The 18,782-nt window shown below is 44.1% G+C and overlaps 1 protein-coding gene across 1 annotated transcript in view; it reads left to right on the top strand.

The window, feature by feature from the left end:
* Nucleotides 1-867: 867 nt before the first annotated feature.
* Nucleotides 868-18,782, top strand: part of QRICH2 (glutamine rich 2) — a 47,541-nt gene continuing 29,626 nt past the window's right edge. The window contains exons 1-6 of the mRNA XM_054976314.1: nt 868-1,473; nt 8,408-8,512; nt 10,357-10,428; nt 13,023-13,136; nt 16,592-17,966; nt 18,187-18,281. Of these exons, the coding sequence (XP_054832289.1) occupies nt 868-1,473; nt 8,408-8,512; nt 10,357-10,428; nt 13,023-13,136; nt 16,592-17,966; nt 18,187-18,281 (2,367 nt within the window). The remainder of the gene's footprint in view (nt 1,474-8,407; nt 8,513-10,356; nt 10,429-13,022; nt 13,137-16,591; nt 17,967-18,186; nt 18,282-18,782) is intronic.

Here is an 18,782-nt window from a genome sequence, read left to right as displayed (position 1 = left end):
CTTAATGTTGGCGAATTTTATTGCGTTTAATACATGAACCTGTTGTTCAGAAACAATTGCTATTTTTTTTGTAAAGGCAAAGGCGTGTGATTAATTACTCTACGTTTTCAAACTGCAAGCCACTCACCGCAAGCTTTAACATTCCTTCCAGATCTGGAGTCCCATCTCCAAGCCTTGGTTATTCACGATCTCCCACAGCCAGGAAAGGAACTATTTCTCATGGCGCAGCCAGTTGCAGAACGCGAAAGGGGGTCGCATCCTCACTTAGCAACCGCAAATGCCGAACTGTTTCGACCAGAAGCCGGTGATGTAAACAAAAGCACATGGGCAGCTATTGTGACCAATCCTGGAACGGGGAGGTTTGTTAAGCAACCAATAGCGTGTGAGGATTCGAACGGGGCTGGATTGTTACGGCGGAGATGGAACGCTTGGAAGCGCCGCAACGAGACGCTCTGCCCATCGCCGGCGCGACTCCGACTGGCGCCGGGACCAGATGCTGGAGCGCGCTCTGGGAAGAGGATCGTGGCTGCTGAGGTCAACGGGCGCTCTACAGAGAATCCTTTCAATAGGGCTGGGGTCATTTTAAAGACAAGAGAAGGAGTGTCGCTGGAGGAAAAAACAATCCCGAAATGCTCTGAAGTGAAGCATTTATGATTGGGAACCTGTTAGGCTGATTTTTTGATGTTCCAAATGGATCTTTCTTGTGAAGAAGGACGATCCACTATTTAATGCATTCTTTCTTCAACCCAATCCATATTTTTTGAGGCACACTGTGCGATTTACATTATCTAAGACTTTATTTTTTTTTAAAAAAAACAAGGCACTTAATTGTCATATATCTAGAAAACTACTCAAAAGGGCGGAGAAATGGCTCTCAGAGTCACTTTGTATGAACTGGCAGACCTTTCCATAGGGACTCCGGAGATTGGCGTTGTCAATTTTAATGCCCTCCATACCCTCCTCCATGCCCTCCTCAGGCATCTTAAACTCGAGAACATTTTAACTGAGATTAAGCAGGAGCGGGGTCCGCCCCCTGCGCTCACGGAACCCGTGTCTATTGAGAAGGGGCTTGAGGAGGTGGCCAGGGAATCGCCCAAGGAAGTTGCTCAACTTGGAAGAGACTTAGCTGACTTGGAAAAAAAAATGCTTCTGTTGGAGAATAACCTCCAGGGTGTGGAGAATCAGGTCCGAGGTGTGGAGGATCAGGTCCGGGGTGTGGAGGATCAGGTCCGGGGTGTGGAAGGTCAGGTCCAGGGTGTGGAAGGTCAGGTCCAGGGGGTACAAGATAATGTCAAAGGGATGGGTAAAAAACTGAAGGGGTTCGAGAAACAAGTCTCTGGTCTGGAGAGATTGCCTTCTGGGACAGACTTGCTGGAAAAGACCAAGAGCGGCAGTGGCACGGCAGTGGCTGACATGTGGCAAATGATGCAGATGCAGAAGAAAGTGGAAGCCAACGAGGAAGGCATCGCCCAGGTAGGTCTTTCAAACCAAACTGAAGAGGTTGAGAAAGATGATACAGTGTTTCGCCAAGCCTGGACCGCAGTGGGGATTTCATAAAACTGAAATCATTCTCAGCAATTTGTGTTTCAGTTTAGATGGGGATGGGAGCGATTGCATTTCATAACATTACATTATGTCATTCTTCCTCAGGAGCCCCTCAGGAAGATGATTGGTGGTTATTTTATAGGAAAAGTGGTAGTGGTGGTAGAAAGTGCCTTCAGGTCATAGCTGACTTATAGCGACCCCTGCTGGGGTTTCCAAGGTAACCACAACCAATCTTAAAATATGCTATTTTAAAAATTTGATCTTTGATGTAATCAAGGGATTGCATCTTGCTGTGAATCTTCTCAACAACACCACTAACCCCCACCCCCTTGTTCCTGAAATGGAATCCATGGCTGGTGCTTGTATTTTGGGTTATGTTCATGGCCATTATATTTAGGATCAAGAATTCATTGCTCCAGAAGTATTTTCAGTGGATTAGTTTCCGCTTCCATTGGTGCCCTTTACTAACTCAGTTAATTTTGGGGAAGAACAAGTACCATGTGGCGTGGGAGAATCCTGCACTGACATACCTTTGGTTCTTTAAACAGAATAAGTTGCATTGGTCCTGCTATGGTCCCCTTCTGGCAGGCAGGCAAGTAGGCAACTGAGAAGCTAGCATGGGCTTGTGGAAATTGGATGTGCCAATTGACTGCATCCACCTCTAAAGTCTTCTAATGTCTATAGAAAACAAATGTTTTCAAAAAATGAATAAATGAGCTCCCAGAGTTATGAGGATTGTTAAGAAGAGGTTTGTAAAGTATACTTAAAAGATTGTAAAGAGTCCAGTAGCACCTTTAAGACTAACCAACTTTACTGTAGCATAAGTTTTCGAGAATCACAGTTCTCTTCGTCAGATGCCGTGATTCTCGAAAGCTTATGCTACAGTAAAGTTGGTTAGTCTTAAAGGTGCTACTGGACACTTTTTGATTTTGCTACTACAGACTAACACGGCTAACTCCTCTGGATCTATGACTGTTAAAAGATTGTGTAAATTATTATCAGGTAATGATAACTATACTCAGAGCTAGGAGTGGCTTTGGGAGTAAGCACAACCAACGTTGCACCCATCCATCACCTATTGTTGTGAGTCTAAGACAGAAATTGACTAAACTGAGTATAGAAGGCAAATGTGCTTTTAATCCATTCTCATTGCAACATGGTCTCATATGAATTTTGCAAGAGCTTCCATGCATTGATTACTCTCAGGGCAACAGGGGAATCAAGTCCTGATGGCTGTTGCCAATTCAATTAGCAGATGGAAAGGTGAGGGACCTCCCAGATCCTGCCAGGCGTTTTTTCTGATTTGAACTTGAAGGTGTTTGTTTTCATTCCTCTTTGGAGAAATGAATGAAAGAAGTCTGCCTTTCAATCTCCTTTGTAAGTGGATCTGGCTAGACATCCAGTGTTGAAAGCTCAGCTACAAACAGCAATGTACTTTTAAAGAAGAAGGAGTCTTCATGCATAAGGAAGCAAAGCTTTACTCTACATTTTGCTATACAGGCTTCTCACACAACCACTGTCCAAATGCCAAAGATTGATTTTGAAGAAATTCTGGATTCCTTTAACAAAGGGCAAATCATTTGATTTTAAAATGGCGTGCTTTGTGTCAGAAAAGAGGTTTGCAGAAAGGGGCTTGTTTCCTCCAACATTACATTTAAAAAAAATGGAAAATGCTTAAAGTGATTTGGTATAAGGGCTGTATTACCTTTATTAAGTTCTGAGGGTTTTGATTCTATGGCATTGTGTCAGTGCAGTATCCATTGGGAGTTCAGGCCAGTACCCATTGGGAAGTCAAGCCACTTCTTGTGCTATTTTCTCTATATAGTGGGAAGCTGCGGCAACCCAGAGCTTCATTGTAACGCTGGGACCGCCTGCCATGTGGAAGAGCACACTTGTATAGAAAGACTGATCGGTCAGAAAAATATAAGATTGCCATATGTGGAATCAGAACAACTGCGGTGGTCAAGTGTGTCTTTAGACTCAGTGCCTTAAGTGAACAAATTCCCCTGCATGACAGAAGCAAATGTGTACCTGACATATCAAAAGGCATCCATCAAGGCCCATGTGGCAGCTGCCACCTCTCTATCCTTCTGCTTTTCTTCTTTGGAGTTGCTGCCTGACCTCTTTAACATGTCAGTGGTGACTGGAGTGGGGTGAAGGAGCAACTATTCTTATTCAGTGGGGATTTGACCTAGAAGGTGAGTGCAAAATTAGTGGGCAGCAGTGGTCCTACTGGAATGTACTAGAGCATCTTTCTCAAGGCCCTCCCCAAACCTGGAGCCAGCACTACATGAATGTTTCATCTGCCCCTGTTCAGCACATTTTTAAGAGACTGTGTTCCCCCTTTCTAAGGCACTAAACAGCTGACCCTTAGAAAGCGGCAGATCATATAACTCAGTTATTGCCTCCTAGTATTGAAAGCCCTGAATGTTTAATTGCTGCTTGTTTTTCTCATTATTGAAAGTAAAGTGTTCCGTTTTAAAATAAAGGCGCAAGGTTGTGCACCTTACCACAATGGAAGCAGAAGTTCAGCTGTGGGATCAAATTAGCCTTTTGAACTGATGATATTAAAATGTATTATTGCTGAGCAGATCGTCTAACTGTCCTTCTCAGAAACTCTTCCCCATACTCCTGTATAGGGTTGCTAGCCTCCAGGTGGTAGCTGGAGATCTCCCAGACTTACAACTGATCTCCAGGCCACAGAGATCACTTCTCCTGGAGAACATGGCTGCTTTGGGTGGGGGTGGGGATAGATTCCATGGCATCATACTACGGTTGCCAGCTCCAAGTTGGGAAATTCCTGGAGACCTGGGGAGGGGGGGAGGGTTAAACCTGGAGAAACCTGGAGAAAGTGGGGTTTGGGGAGGGAAAGGACCTTGGCATGGCATAATTCCATAGATTCCACCCCCAAAAGTAATCATTTTCTCCAGGTGAACTGATGTCTGTGGCCTGGAGACCAGTTGTAATTCCAGGAGATCTCCAGCCATTACCTGGAGGCTGGCAACTCTGCGTTATATCCTGCTGAGTCCCTCCCTAGACCCCACCTTCTCCATGTTCCACTCCCAAAATCTCCAGGAATTTCCCAACCTGGAGCTGGCAACCCTACTCCTGTAGCTTTGAGAACTTATCCTGAGTAAAATGTAACTTTATTCTTTCTGTTTAAAAAAAAATGTTCAGTGGCAAGTCAGCAGCACTCCTGTCCATGAACTTGATCTGTTCACAGTAGAGGAGCCAACCCATGGTTAATGTTAATTTAACAGCATCTGAACTTCAATTACACAGAATTTAGCCATTCCATACCTCATTTAGCTCCAATTCTTCTTAATTATGATGTTTTGGATATCCCCCAGACCATTAAACAGAATGAAATTTAGTATAATTAACTTCTATCCATTGTTTTCTGGAAATATTCAGGGTGCTTTTAATGTGGTGTTACATTTTCCTGATAACTAAAACTAGTTCCATTGCTCTGTTTCTTGCGATTGGCTGTAAGTGCTTGAGAATTCTTCAGCCTCATTCTAGTCTCCCCCCACCTCATGCAACTCTAGGCACGTGCAGCCATCCCATTGAGATAGCTCTTCATGCACAGGAAGGCTGCCGATGTGGGGTGGGGATTGGAGACTTCCATGTGCAGAGTGGGGAACCCAAGACAAGGAGTGAACAAGGTTATGGGGGCCTGGAGTGTGTTCTTAAAAACTAATTTAAAAATAAACAAATTTGTTTAATCACACAGCTTAGGAGGACCCTATGGCTTTGACAATGAACTTTTGATTAGTCACTTCATCAACATTCGAATCGCCTGAATTAAATTAATTCCATTTTTTTCCTGTTTGACTTAACGTAGTTTTCCAAGGATATAAGTCAAGTCTGAATAATCATCCAAGCAGATGAGAATTCTAATATGATCCATGTATTTGGAAAACAGGTGGTAGCTAGTTTGTTAATTCTTGCAGAACTTCTCGTGCTTCTTACAAGTCATAGGAAGCCGAGAAATGACTGTTCCACTGGAGTTCACAGAAATCTTGAGGATTTATTACTTACATCAGAGAGGAACTGTTTTTAGAAAGTTAAAGGGAAAAACTGCAGCTTTGTCAGCAACATAGTGCCCGCCCCATCTTTTCCTGTACTAGAACTGTTGAACTGAAGACAACTTGGGCAGCTTGATCTGTGAGGTATGTCAAGAATGGCTCCCAGCAGAGATAATCTTTGCAACAGGCAGCTGCTGAACCGGTTGTAATACTCCACATTCCTTGAGAACTTTCCATTAATTGCAGGGACACTTGCTACGCAGTAATGCACCAGTGAGCTGGGCAGGTGGTGACACATCACCTCCTGCAGTTTGTGCTGAGATCCCAGCACTGTGCACTGTCCGGATAGGACAAAGCTCCCTTATATCCTGTTGGTGTATAATCCATCTCCTGAAGCACAGCAGGTGACCGGGCGCTAGTTACCTTCTGGGTCTAGTCCACTGGAGATGGTGCAGTAGTACTGTACACAAGTGGGTGGGCCAAGGTGTAGTGTAGTGTTGGAGCTGAGCCTATGTGAACTAATTCCAGTCCCTTTGCAGTGGACAAGAAGGGCAGCCTTGACAGCAAGCCTCCATCCCTTGACATCAGTTCCCGATTGGTAAGGGAGGTGTAGCTGTGTCCCACTTCACAAATAAGAGAAAGATCTTTTTAGGCACTGAATCAATATGCCTGCTCCATGTGGATATCGAGACAGAGCATGCATATTATTCCTATTCTGCAGTCACTCCTTTGGCTGCCCATCAGTTACGGGGCTCAATTCAAAGTATTGGTTATCACATACAAAGCCCTCCATCGCCTTGGTCCCTCATCTCTGTAGGACTGCCGTTCCCCCTATGCTCTACCCCGATGGCGTCACTTATCTGAACAGGGCCACCCTGCAAATGGGCAAAATCAGCAGCTGCCCGTACATGTGCTTTCTCTGTTGTGGCCCCCACCTTAAGGAATGGCTTGCCTGAAGAGGTCAGGAATTCTCTCATTCTTCTGGCTTTCCACAAACTATGCGAAAGTGAATTATTCAGGAGGATTTTTTTTACAAAGGCAGTAGGGCTGTAATGAAGTGGTGCAGAAAGAAGCTTTGGTAAAGCGATAGGGATTGTGGCCTGTATTATTGTATACTGTCTGTTTTTGTAAGTACGTTCCTACTATGTTATTTCTTCATTGTTTAACATTCCCTATTTAAATGCTTCTGATTTGCTTCAGCTTTATTTCAGCGCCAGATTCAGATTTCATACTGTTTTCGGTTTTCTGCAGTTCAGACCCTGCTATACTGTTTATTGGATGTCCCAATCTGTTGATAGTATTGATTTACACTGTGTAATCCACCTTGAGTCTCAGTGAGAAAGGCGGACTATAAATAAATAAATAAGTAAATAAATAAATAAATAAATAAAGGACTTACAAATTTGGTTTAAATGCATTGTTCACCTGCCAAAGGTTTGCAGAATAATCACACAACATACCAAGTGTCTTTGTTGAATTGTAAACAAACCAGGACATTTGAGAGCTCTTTCATTCTGAGGGTCGCCATAGGTCGGAGGTGACTTGATGGCACATAACACACACACACCCTTGCCTTACAAAGCTCAGAAGGACAAGGCAAAATGCACAGTAGGGCCAGGTTCTTAACTTTATGGATTCTGAAAGGACTCTCCAATGCCTCTGCCATTCTTGAGGGGGCTTTTCTTTCTCTTTTTCTCAAGAACTAATCGACAGGAGCTTTACCAATATTGGGCCAGAGGCCCGTCTGCTTTTCCAGTGCTAGTCCCGCTGGGTGTACACGCTCACACCTGTCTGCAAATTTTTTCACATGATAAATAAGAACAATGTTGATCCCAGCAGAGGAGCAGCACGTTATGGAATAGTGCTCTCCTGTTGCTAGGCAGCAAGCCCATAGCAAAGGACAGTCTGTGGGGAAAACTATAGAAAGTAACTGTACGTATTGATAAGCACTGCAAAGTCAGAATAAGAAGCAGCAAAGACTGCAGGGTCTTGGCAAAACAGCAGTGCCGTGGTTTAATGAGCATTGAATGTTTTTGTCCTGTGGCATCTGACAGTAGCCTAAGGGTCAGTCTGTTTTTGATTCCGGAAGTCCTAATGATAAATGTACTGGAGAAAGAAACTTGAAACAATGATAACTTTAAACTATTCTCGCCTGGTTTCCTGAGCGGTAGGGCTTCCCCTTCTAAGCTGATTTGCCAAGACTAATTTTATTTGTCATGTGCTGTTGACATAAAAGCATCTCACGAATGGGCACACGAGGAGCATTAATTAGAGTGTAAAATGTGATCATAGTTTTAAGATTTTTTGTAGCCACTTTTGAGTATTTCTTTAAGGTCTGTTCATATCCTCATAGCCCTGCTGGAAAGTATAGTTGCTGAGAGCAACAAAGAGATTCTTCTTTTTACCCTTCATACAAGTCCCTTTACTATCCATGGAGGATAGTCCCCAGAAAGCTCTGTTATAGCATCCTCTTTCTGTCTTTTTTTCCCTTGCCAGGACTAATACATCCCAAGTGTGTGTGTGTGTGGGGGGGCAATGCTTCTGATTGGCAAAATAGTGCAGGGGCGAAAAAGTTGATCCGTTCTCTGGTCCCAATTCACCCACTTTCCACAATCAGCATTTTAATATATTAGGGATCTAGTCATGAATTCTTAACATAACATGTCATTTGGCCACGAGAAGCATTAGAAGAGCAAGTGACTTATGCAAATTTCTCCTTAGAAAAAATATTGAAATAAAAATATTTCAAATAAATAAATATATATAAGCCAAACTTTGACTGTTGCCAAGCGCCTTCTCTGACTGATGTTTCTCTTTTTCTCTCTGGTCTGTAGGCCATGGCTCTGTTACAGGACCTGTTGAATGAGACAAACAACATGAAATCAAATACAACCAACTTGGAAGAGGATGTACAAAAAATCAAGGAACACTTAGCCTTGGTAAACTATTCCATGCTTCTTACCTGCTTCTATTACCTCCCCTCCAAGGCTCTGTCAATTTCACCTCTCCAGTCTAAAACTGTGTGGGATTGCAACCAGAGGGCAGTGACGAATAGAAATGGACTAGAGCTGCCTTCCAAGGCCAGGCTTGGACCTGAAAAGGTTATAATGGGCTGAAGTTTCCCTTCTAGAATTTGACAGCCCCTTCACACAGCTCCAGTGTATAGCAAAGCCTTTGCCCTGCCGCCGGCTCTGTCTTTTTAAACTACCCTTCCCAGCTAACATTGCATCTCCTGACGCATGTTCTTCACGTGTCAGATGGCTCGTATAGAGAGACTCTGTGTTGTCCAGCCCAGTAGAAAGAAGTATCTTAGGGCTGTCAATCAAGTAAACATTCTATGGCTCAGTTCAGGCATAATGAGAGACCATGGTTTATTTTAGCAACGGATTCAACTCTCAGTCATTCAAATTCTGATAAGGAACTTACCACCCAGGGTTTTGTAAGCCCTTATATTTAAAAACACGTCTTCAATTAATCAGGAGCACCTTGTTAAATCAAAAGGATCTGGGGGTGAGAGTCTCTTTATCCTGGCAGCACCGTGCAGCCTGTGCTCAGATACTGCTTGGCAAATGACCACTTGCATTTCCTCCTTTCCCAGAGAATATGAGGCTGGGTTTTTTTTGGTGTTTCTTGCACAGCTTGTTAGATGGTGGCAGAAAGCGCTCTCCTTAAATTCCGGTCTGCCACAAGCGGATATAAAGCAGGAAATGGGAGATCTGGTTTAAAGAACAGAAAGTTATCCAATTGGGGAGCCGAGCCCTTCCCTCACTTGCCATTCATCTCTCTGCAGTTTTTACCTTTGAAGGAATCTTCCAGCCTGGCTCTCTTTTGGGAGCTCAGTGACCAGGAGGAGGGAATATCACTTCCAGGAAAAAGCTGCAGGGAGGCAGGCCCCAGGTGGGGAGAGGCTTTAGCACTCTTTACCCACCCGTTTGCTTTTTAAATCATGCCCCCATCTGTTGCTTTATGCCTTGACCTGGATAGTCCAGGTAGCCCAATCTCATCAGATCTTGGAAGCTAAGCAGGGGTGGCCACGATCAGAATTTGAATGGGAGACCGCCAAGGAAGGCCAGGGTCTCTGTGTAGACCTAGGCAATAACACACACCCTCTAAATGTCTCTTGCCTTGACAACCCCAGTGGAGCCACCATAAGTCAGATGTAACTTAACAGCACACACACACACACACATTCCTGCTTTATATCTGATTGGGGCATAGAGGGGTTTGCCAAAATCAACTCCACTTTGGCCTCGGAATTTTCTTTTTTTTTCACAGTCCATTTTTGTTTTGTCAAAGCGTAGAATGCTCCCAGACCTCTGTGTAGGCCTGACAGCATAAGCAGAACCTACTCTGGGCTTTGGCAATCCAAGATGCAAACTGGCATAATCCTACCAGGTACTGGAGTTCTGTGTTTAACATTGCATCTTTTGAAAAAAGTTGAATGCACAAATACACACTGAGAGACCATTCCCTGAGAGTAACTCAGCTCTCTGAGGCCTGCTTTTGTTTCCTTGCTCTCTAGGAAACAAGATGTTTACTCCTTTCTTCTGGAGCTTATGGGGAGGCAAAATGGGCCCCAGAGCTGTGAACTTGCAGTAACCTGGACACTAAGTTGTGAACAACATTTTTAAAAGGGCTTTCCGAAGTGTCTGCTTTCTAAATATTGTGAGGAAAGACTCTCCTTTGCTTTTTTAAAAATGCTCATGCTCACAAACGTACCTCTGAGCAGCCCGAGATAATCCTGGTTAATAATCTAATTGTCATCTCTTTCCTAATTATGCAGATAGACCCCCAGACATTTGACGATCGGCTACGGTCTTGCTTAAGCGATCAGATGAGTCTGGATCACGATGTGGTATGTTCTCTTAGTACATAAAAGAACCGTTTGTATGCAAAGACAAGCAACCACTCCCTATTGACAACCATTAGGCAGTCAGCACAGGGAGATGGTTTTTTTCAGTGTGAGTAAATCCTGCAATTCACTGGTGCCTGTTCTGTTTGCTTTTTGCATTTCTAGTTTTCTGCAAATGTTCCAAACTCATAGAACTAGAATTATCTCCACAAATGCATAGTCAGTGGGTTGTGCAACCAGTGCTAAGTGTCCAATACGAGCTCAGCATATTGGTGGCTTCCAAGATAGGCTGTATAGAATGAATAAATGAATCCACTCGACCCCCTCCCCCACTTTGTTGCACACTTGCCCTAAAATAACATGGTTATCTCCTAGTTAAATGTACTTTTCAGTTATTGTCTACCTGATATCCCTCAGCAACAGCTAGTTCATGACCCTCCCAATTGTTCAAGGTATCTTGACACCACCTATCCCCTAAATCTGAACCTTTACAGCCTCTAGAACATACAATTAGCTGTGAGGCCTTTGCTAAGTTTTTCGCTGATAGAATAGCACAAATACACTCTGATCTTGGTGCTAGCTGTAATACAGGTGAGATGGAAGAAATGCTTAATACATCATCTGGCTCACGCATGGACTGCCTTGAACCAGTTACAATGACCTCAACAGGATCCCTGATATCTAAGAAAGCCACTACTTGTGCACTGGATCCTTGCCCATCTTGGCTGTTAAAATTAAGTAAGGATCACAGAAGCGAACCACGGAGGTCTATTGTAAATTGCTTGCTCAGGGCACCTTCCCCCAGCCACTCAAACCGGTGGTTATCCATCCTCTAATTAAAAAACCATCCCTAGACAAAAATGATTTGGCCAATTATTACCTAGTCTCTACTCTGCCCTTTCTGGGCAAAGTGATTGAGAAAGCAGTAGCTGACCAACTTCAGGTCTTCTTGGATAACTCTAGTGCTCTGGACACTTTTCAGTTTGGAATCAGACCAGGTCATGGGACAGAGATGGCTCTAGTAGCTTTAGTGGATGATCTTGGTCTGAATATAGACAAAGGCCATGCCTCGTTATTGCTCCTCATGGATTTACCTGCAGCCTTTGACACAGTAGACCATGCCACCCTGTTGATACATTTAGAAACTGTCGGAGATCAGCTATCTCCAGAATGAGAATTATCTTGTGGGGTTTTGCAAGGTGCAATCTTATCTCCTGTCTTATTCAACCTCGGTGTAAAGCCTTTAGGGGAACTCATTCGCAGCAATGGTGTGGGATGTCATCAGTATGCAGGTGACACCCAACTCTATATCTCACTATCCAAGTTCCCACATGATGCAGTAGAAATCGTGGGTCGTTGCCTGACAGCTGTGGTGAAATGGCTGAAAACGAACAAATTGAAATTGAACCCAGACAAGTCAGAAGTGATGCTCATTGGGAAGGCAGAGATCTTGAAGGACATTGTACTTCCCACTTCCAATGGCGTTCGTCTGACCCTTGCAGACTCAGTTAAGAGCCTAGGGGTTATACTGGATTCAGCTCTACTAGAAAAGCAAGTTAAGGCAGCCACAAAAAATGCTTTCTACAACTTCACTCTAGCCTGGAAGATGGCTTCTTACTTTGTAAGTGGCCACCGGGATCTATGCTATGGCAACATCAAGACTTGACTATTGTAATGCACTGAACATAGGTCTCCCATCTAAGTTAACTAGGAGACTCCAATTGGTGCAAAATGCTGTGGCTCGGCTGTTATCAGGCGTGAGCAGGAGCATGAATATCACTCTCATCCTGCAGTCACTCCATTGGCTCCCTATCAGTTAGCATGCTCAGTTCAAGGTATTGGCTGTCACACACAAAGCTCTTCAGAGCCATGGTCCGGCATACCTACAGGGCTGCCTTTTCCCTCATGTTCCTCGACGGTGCTTTGCTCATCTGAACAGGGTCTCCTGCAGACGCCATCCTGCACATGGCGTGAAATCAACAGCAGCTCGTACACGTGCATTCTCTGTGGTGACCCCTGCCCTATGAAACAGCCTGCCTGAGGAGGTCAGGAAAGCCCCCACTTTCCTGGCTTTCTGCAAATGATGCAAAACTGAATTATTCAAAGGGGCTTTTTTTACTCAGGTAAGAGGGCTGTATTGTAGGGAGGGGGGGGGTCTCAGAGATGGTTCACTGAGATCGGGACCATAGACTTCACTGCTGTGTTGTCTTTCATCCTGTTGCTTTAAGTATGTGATCCTATGTACTACTTGTTACTTCAGTTATGATCCTACTGGGTAGTTCTATGTTGTCGAATGCCAGTCCTAGAATTGCTTACGCTCTGTTTCAGCATTTCTTCACCTCTGTATTGGATTTTTGCTAATATAATGTCTTTGTAAACTTGCATTTATTTACCCTTGAGTTTCAGTGAGAAAGGTGGACTATAAACAAACAAACAAACAAAAAGAAAGAAAGAAAGAAAGAAAGAAAGAAAGAAAGAAAGAAAGAAAGAAAGAAAGAAAGAAAGAAAGAAAGAAAGAAAGAAAGAAAGAAAGAAAGAAAGAAAGAAAAGAGCTAGTATGGAGGTGGTAATGGTTCAATGTTTTCGTTTCTATTTAGAAAGATTTAGAGAAAAAGCTAAGTCGATTTCCATCCCCGGAGGAAATGAACAATATGGTACGCTGGGAAGTTCTGGAGGATGTTCTTTTGAGAGGCAAGAAGAGCCCAACTCCTGTGAGTATGAATTCTTAGATCAAAAGTGGGTGGGAGGGAAGAGTTTTTCATGTGTTCTTGATGATAAACATCAAGATAAGTGATGCAAAACAGGAACCACTCATCTGACTGTTTTGGTCCCAGTGAATGTTGTTGCCTCTACATCTTAGTGATAAGAAGCATTATATCAAATCCATGATTGATTCAAGTCTGGATGTGCAGAGCTAAGTGTTCTCTACGCAGGCAGAGAAATCCCAAAAATCCCTGGTCCAATATCTCTTAAGCAAACATAAAATAATGCATGCAACAGAGCCCTTGGAAACAAGTGTTTCTTGCTTAAAGACCCATAAGGAAAACATAAAAAGGTGAAAACAGCGGAGGTTAGAAACTACAGACAGACAGGACGAACAAGGGAAGAGGGACAAACACACAAGGACAGAAATTATTTCCTTTCTACCTTCTCCCTAAAATTGCATATTCCAAGAGGAGCATGTCTCAAAAAGCGAGGCAGGACAACTTAGTTGTTCCAGTATAAACCTTTTATTTTGAAAAAAACAGTTGGCTCATTCCAACTCAGAAGCACCCAGGGCAAATGCCAAGTTGAGACTGAGAAACAAAAGTTTCCCCTTTCAACAGTTTATGTGCTTATCATCAGTCTCAAAATCTCAGAGAACAAGTAATTCCAAACGACTCTTAGATATATTTCTTTTCTTATTCTTTCTTTCTTATTCAGTTCTTAAATGTAATTGGAACTGCACTGGAATTGAATGGTCTAGCTGTTTTACTGCTACAAACGAACACGGCAAACTCCTTTGAAACCTCACACCAAAAGGAGATGTTTACATTTACTAGCAAAGGAATGTTTTGGTTGCATCCTTCCTCTCCCCCCCTAAATTGCATCTTCGCTCTCCTCCCCTCCTCCCCGCTCCTCTTCTATATTTGACCAGTTTCTATACCATGCATCTGACGAAGAGAACTTGATTCTCGAAAGCTTATGCTACAATAAAATTGGTTAGTCTTAAAGGTGCTACTGGACTCTTTTTGATAAATGTAATAAGTAACCAAATTCTAATCACCAGGCACAAAAAGTGCTATTGCATTCTTTAAAGATCATGTGGGTCACTAAATTTAGAAGTGCTGCATTTATCACACATATCTAGGGTGGAAAAGCCAGGTGTTTTGGGGGGGGAAACCCAGGTTATCATTTTGTGTGCACAAGTCCTAGCCTTTTCGCCCAAGGAATAGCATCTCAAAACAGCACTCGCTCTTCGGTTCAGACAGGGTCACGGCACCACTTCTGAAAGAGAGTTTTATGCAGAGTACTTTGCTTCAATTTTATTTTCCCTTTCAGCCCCTAATAATTAAGATAACAACCAGTGATCAATAAAGAAATATGAGCTTTATTTGTAAATAAAACCCAGATGCTATGTCCTTATTAGGACATATGCATAAAGACCAGTCACATCAGAAAGTCTAGTATACCTTCAAAGCTAAATTGTTTATAGAATGATTGTTATTTGTTTACAGAATATAAGATCAAAGGTTAAAACAAATAATTCTTTAGACTTACAGTCTCCAGGATATACAGCACCAAATAGGCCTGATTGATAGGACAATAAAATCTCACTATAGTATAAACATATTAATTGTCTGGAGCCACACTTTTTGCTATGGGTATAGAACCTGAGAGACTGCTTTTTCAAGGCTAATTCTTGATCGCAAAGAAATGAAAACAAAAGAAATTGTTGACATTTTCTCCTTACTGTAGGGCCAACGTGACCTACAGTTTAAAGGATTTTGCCCACCATGGCACTCTTTTTGTGTAAGAGTCTAGCTTCAGTAGAGCTCATATTGGTAAAAAGGTCAGAAAAATCCTTTTACAATAAGGTAGACACACCCCTGTATATTATAAATCTCATTCATAATTATGTCCTTCACTCTGACTTCACATATTATTATGTACAAATAGCACTTAATACACTTAGGAGCATGTTTCTTCTTTACCATCTTGGGGCCAGATAGGGGACAGGATTATAATATTGTGATTTTGGGGTCCTTCTTGGTATCAGGTAAGAAGCTCAGTACAAGGTTGGATTTCACTGAGTTATATTTTGTGGTAGTCAAAAATTGGATGGATCGTATAGATTGTGCTAGACCTTTGTATGGTGACCTCTGTCTGATCACCATCTTGCTACTTGGTTAACTAAGACACACAGGTCTCAATTTTTGCCAGGGTTTGCTAAAGTTCTGCTCTTGCTTCCAACATTTTAAAATGTTAACAACATTTGTTGTTATCCACCCTGAAACTTGGAAAAGCAGCTGTGAGGGAACTGGATAAGGATGTCCTTAAAGATAAGGATGTCTCTCTGGGGACCCAGATCAAGATAATCCAAACATGGTATTCCCCATTACTATGTATGGATGTGAAAGTTAGACAATAAAGAAAACTGACAGGAAGAAAGTTGATTGATTTGAAATGTGGTGCTGGAGGAGAGTTTTACAGATACCTTGGACAGCCAGAACAACAAATAACTGGGTTCTAGATCACATTAACCCTGAATTCTTTCTAAAAAACTAAAATGATGAAACTGAAGCTATTGTACTTTGGTTACATCATCAGATCACTGGAAAAGAAATCAATGCTTGGAACATTTGAAGGCAATAGGAAAAGAGGAAGGCCCATCATGAGATGGCGTGACTTAATAAAGGAAGCCGTGGCCTTCAGTTTGCAAGATCTGAGCAAAGCTGTTAATGACAGGACGCTTTGGAGACTGTTAATTCACAGGATCTCCAGTTTTTATGAGTTCCAGGTTGAAACTCAAAAGATTTCAAGCCTGCAATAGTTCTACCTGGCCCAAGGTTTAACTGACAGAAAATTTACCCTCTGTGGTGGCCCCTATTCTGTGTAATTACCTGCCTGAGGAAGTCAGAAGAGCCCCCACTCTCCAGGCTTTTTGTAAATGATGCAAAACCAAACTATTCAAAAAGGCTTTTTACTCAAATGGGAGGGCTGTATTGTAGGGATGGGGTCTCAGATGCTTCGCTAATGAGTTAGGGACCATAGACTTCATCATTATATTGCCTTACATATTACCTGCCACTTTAAATGTGTACTCCTATGTACCACCAGTGCTCCATGTTGCCTAATGTTAGTCCTAGAATTGATTATGTTCTGCTTCAGTATTTTTCTACTCTGCATTGGATTCTTGCTATTACTACGTCTTTTAAATGTGTATCTATTTACCCTATGGCATTGTTTATGGAAATGTACTTGATACTGATTGTACTAATCTCATACTGTGTAATCTGCCTTGAGTCTAAATGAGAAAGGCAGACTATAAATGATATAAATAAATAAATAAATAAATAAATAAATATCACATAGTTACTCCTGGCACTATCTAATTCTTTCCTTCCAGTGCTAGCCTATTTTCTTTGTTTCTCACTAAAACGGCTTCCTTTCCTTTTATTTCTAGGGGACAAGTCCAGTCCAGCATACTCCAACCTCTGGTTCAGCCTCTCCTCAAGATGGTAAAACCTCTGCAGCTCCAGGAACTCAAGCTGGTGCACCTAAAAGAGAAGGAACACCAGGCACTCCCCAAGTGGCTCAGAGTCCAGCTGCTATCCCAGGAACTCAACCAGGGGGGCAGCCTGGCATTGCTGGTGTTGAAGGGCCCCAATTGGGAGCAGCTGGTGTTCCAGCAGGTATGCCTGGGGTCCCTGGAGCACCTGGGGCCCAGGGGCCCTTCCCTGGAGCTCCCGGGGCCCAGGGGCCCTTCCCTGGAGCGCCCGGGGCACAGGGGCCCTTCCCTGGAGCGCCCGGGGCCCAGGGGCCCTTCCCTGGAGCGCCCGGGGCCCAGGGGCCCTTCCCTGGAGCACCCGGGGCCCAGGGGCCCTACCCTGGAGCACCTGGGGCTCAGGGGCCCTACCCAGGAGCACCAGGGGCTCAGGGGCCCTACCCAGGAGCACCTGGAGCCCAAGGACCCTTCCCTGGAGTGCCGGGGGCCCAGGGGCCCTACCCAGGAGCACCAGGGGCTCAGGGTCCCTACCCAGGAGCACCTGGAGCCCAGGGACCCTTCCCTGGAGCGCCTGGGGCCCAGGGACCCTACCCAGGAGTGCCAGGGGCCCAGGGGCCCTACCCTGGAGCACCCTGGGCCCAGGGGCCCTACCCAGGAGCACCTGGGGCCCAGGGACCCTACGCTGGAGTGCCCGGGGCCTACCCAGGAGCACCTGGTGCACAGGCACCCTACCCAGGAGCTCCTGGAGCATACCCAGGAGTACTTGGTGTCCAGGCACCATACCCAGGAGCTCCTGGGGCCGAACTTGGGGCTCCTGGGGCCCAGCCCGGGGCTCCAGGGGCTCCTGGAGTCCAGCCTGGAGCTCTAGTACCATATCCTGGAGGCCCACCTGGTGTTCCTGGAGCTGCCTATCCTGGTGCCCCCGGAATTCAAGAAGGATATCCTGGTGCCCAGCCTGGAGTTCCTGGGATGCAGGCATACCCCCCTGGTGCTCAAGATGCCTATCTTGAAGGCCAATATGGGGCTCCGTGGCATCCTCAGCCCATTGGACCTGGAACACAGATTGCAGGCCAATTGACAGTGCCCCCAGGGCTTTCTGCAGGTGCTACACCCCCAGTATCACCAGCATTAACTTCTCTACAGCATTTGGATTCTCCTGTATCTGGATCCAGTTTGGCCCCAGCCCGCTATGCTGACACTGTGGATGCCTTTCGCCAGCTGGTCCAGCTGACTGACCTCTGCTATGGTTTAAGAGACCACGCCAACATGCTGGAACAAAACAAGTGCAATTATTCTGATCTTCGCAGGCTGCAAGACTTCCTCACTGATCTAGGTATGGATTGGAGATGCACACTTCCAAATTTTATTTGGTAAATTGTTAGGAGTGATTGGAACAAGATTTCCCAAAGTGCAAACTACTTTTTTTTGCTTGTAGGATGAACCTGAAAATATCAGACTGTTCTCACCAAAGAAGTTGGGCTTTGGGTTGCTGGCCCTGCTGTTTGGGGTCTTGGGGGTTAACCTTTTAGTTACCTGTGATTTCTTCTGGATAGTTTACAGGAGCATTGCCAATATGCCACCCAACCTTAATGAACGACTTGCTACACTGAAGGTCCTGGAAGACAACATGAAAGATGAAAAAGAGAAGGTGAGGGCAGCTTGTTGGTGTGCTTGCACTAAGAATTTGTGTAGTCTGCTTTTCTCAAAAAAGGGATTTGCCCGGTCCTGCAGAAACACACATGTCCTGCTTTCCAAACCTCTGTCTGTTTTGTTTGAGACGTGAGGTTGCTTTTGAAAACAGCAATCCTCTTGAATTCTCCCTTAATCTGTTTGAATTTGTCATTCCGCTTAAAATGTGATGCAACATTTGTATTTTGCCACCACTGGTGATGTCGAGCAAGGATTGAAAAATGCACATTGGGATGATGTCACATTACTGGGGACCAGGGGTCACGAGGATTCAAGACATGGGTGCCAATTCAGGCTACAGCCCCCTTTCTTTGCTGAACTCCAAAGGAGGAGCTTCTTTTTCTTTCTCAGTCACTGATGTTATTATTCTCTCTGAACTTTGTTAGCAAGATCCTTCTTGAATACCAGCCATAGGTGCCAGGCATGTTTTAGGTTATTGCTGCTTCCTTAAATAATGAAA

Source organism: Eublepharis macularius, chromosome 4, assembly GCF_028583425.1.
Source record: "Eublepharis macularius isolate TG4126 chromosome 4, MPM_Emac_v1.0, whole genome shotgun sequence".
NCBI classification, from domain to species: Eukaryota; Metazoa; Chordata; class Lepidosauria; order Squamata; family Eublepharidae; genus Eublepharis; species Eublepharis macularius.
Note: the sequence above shows the minus strand (reverse complement) of the source record. Positions and strands in the feature narration are given on the sequence as shown.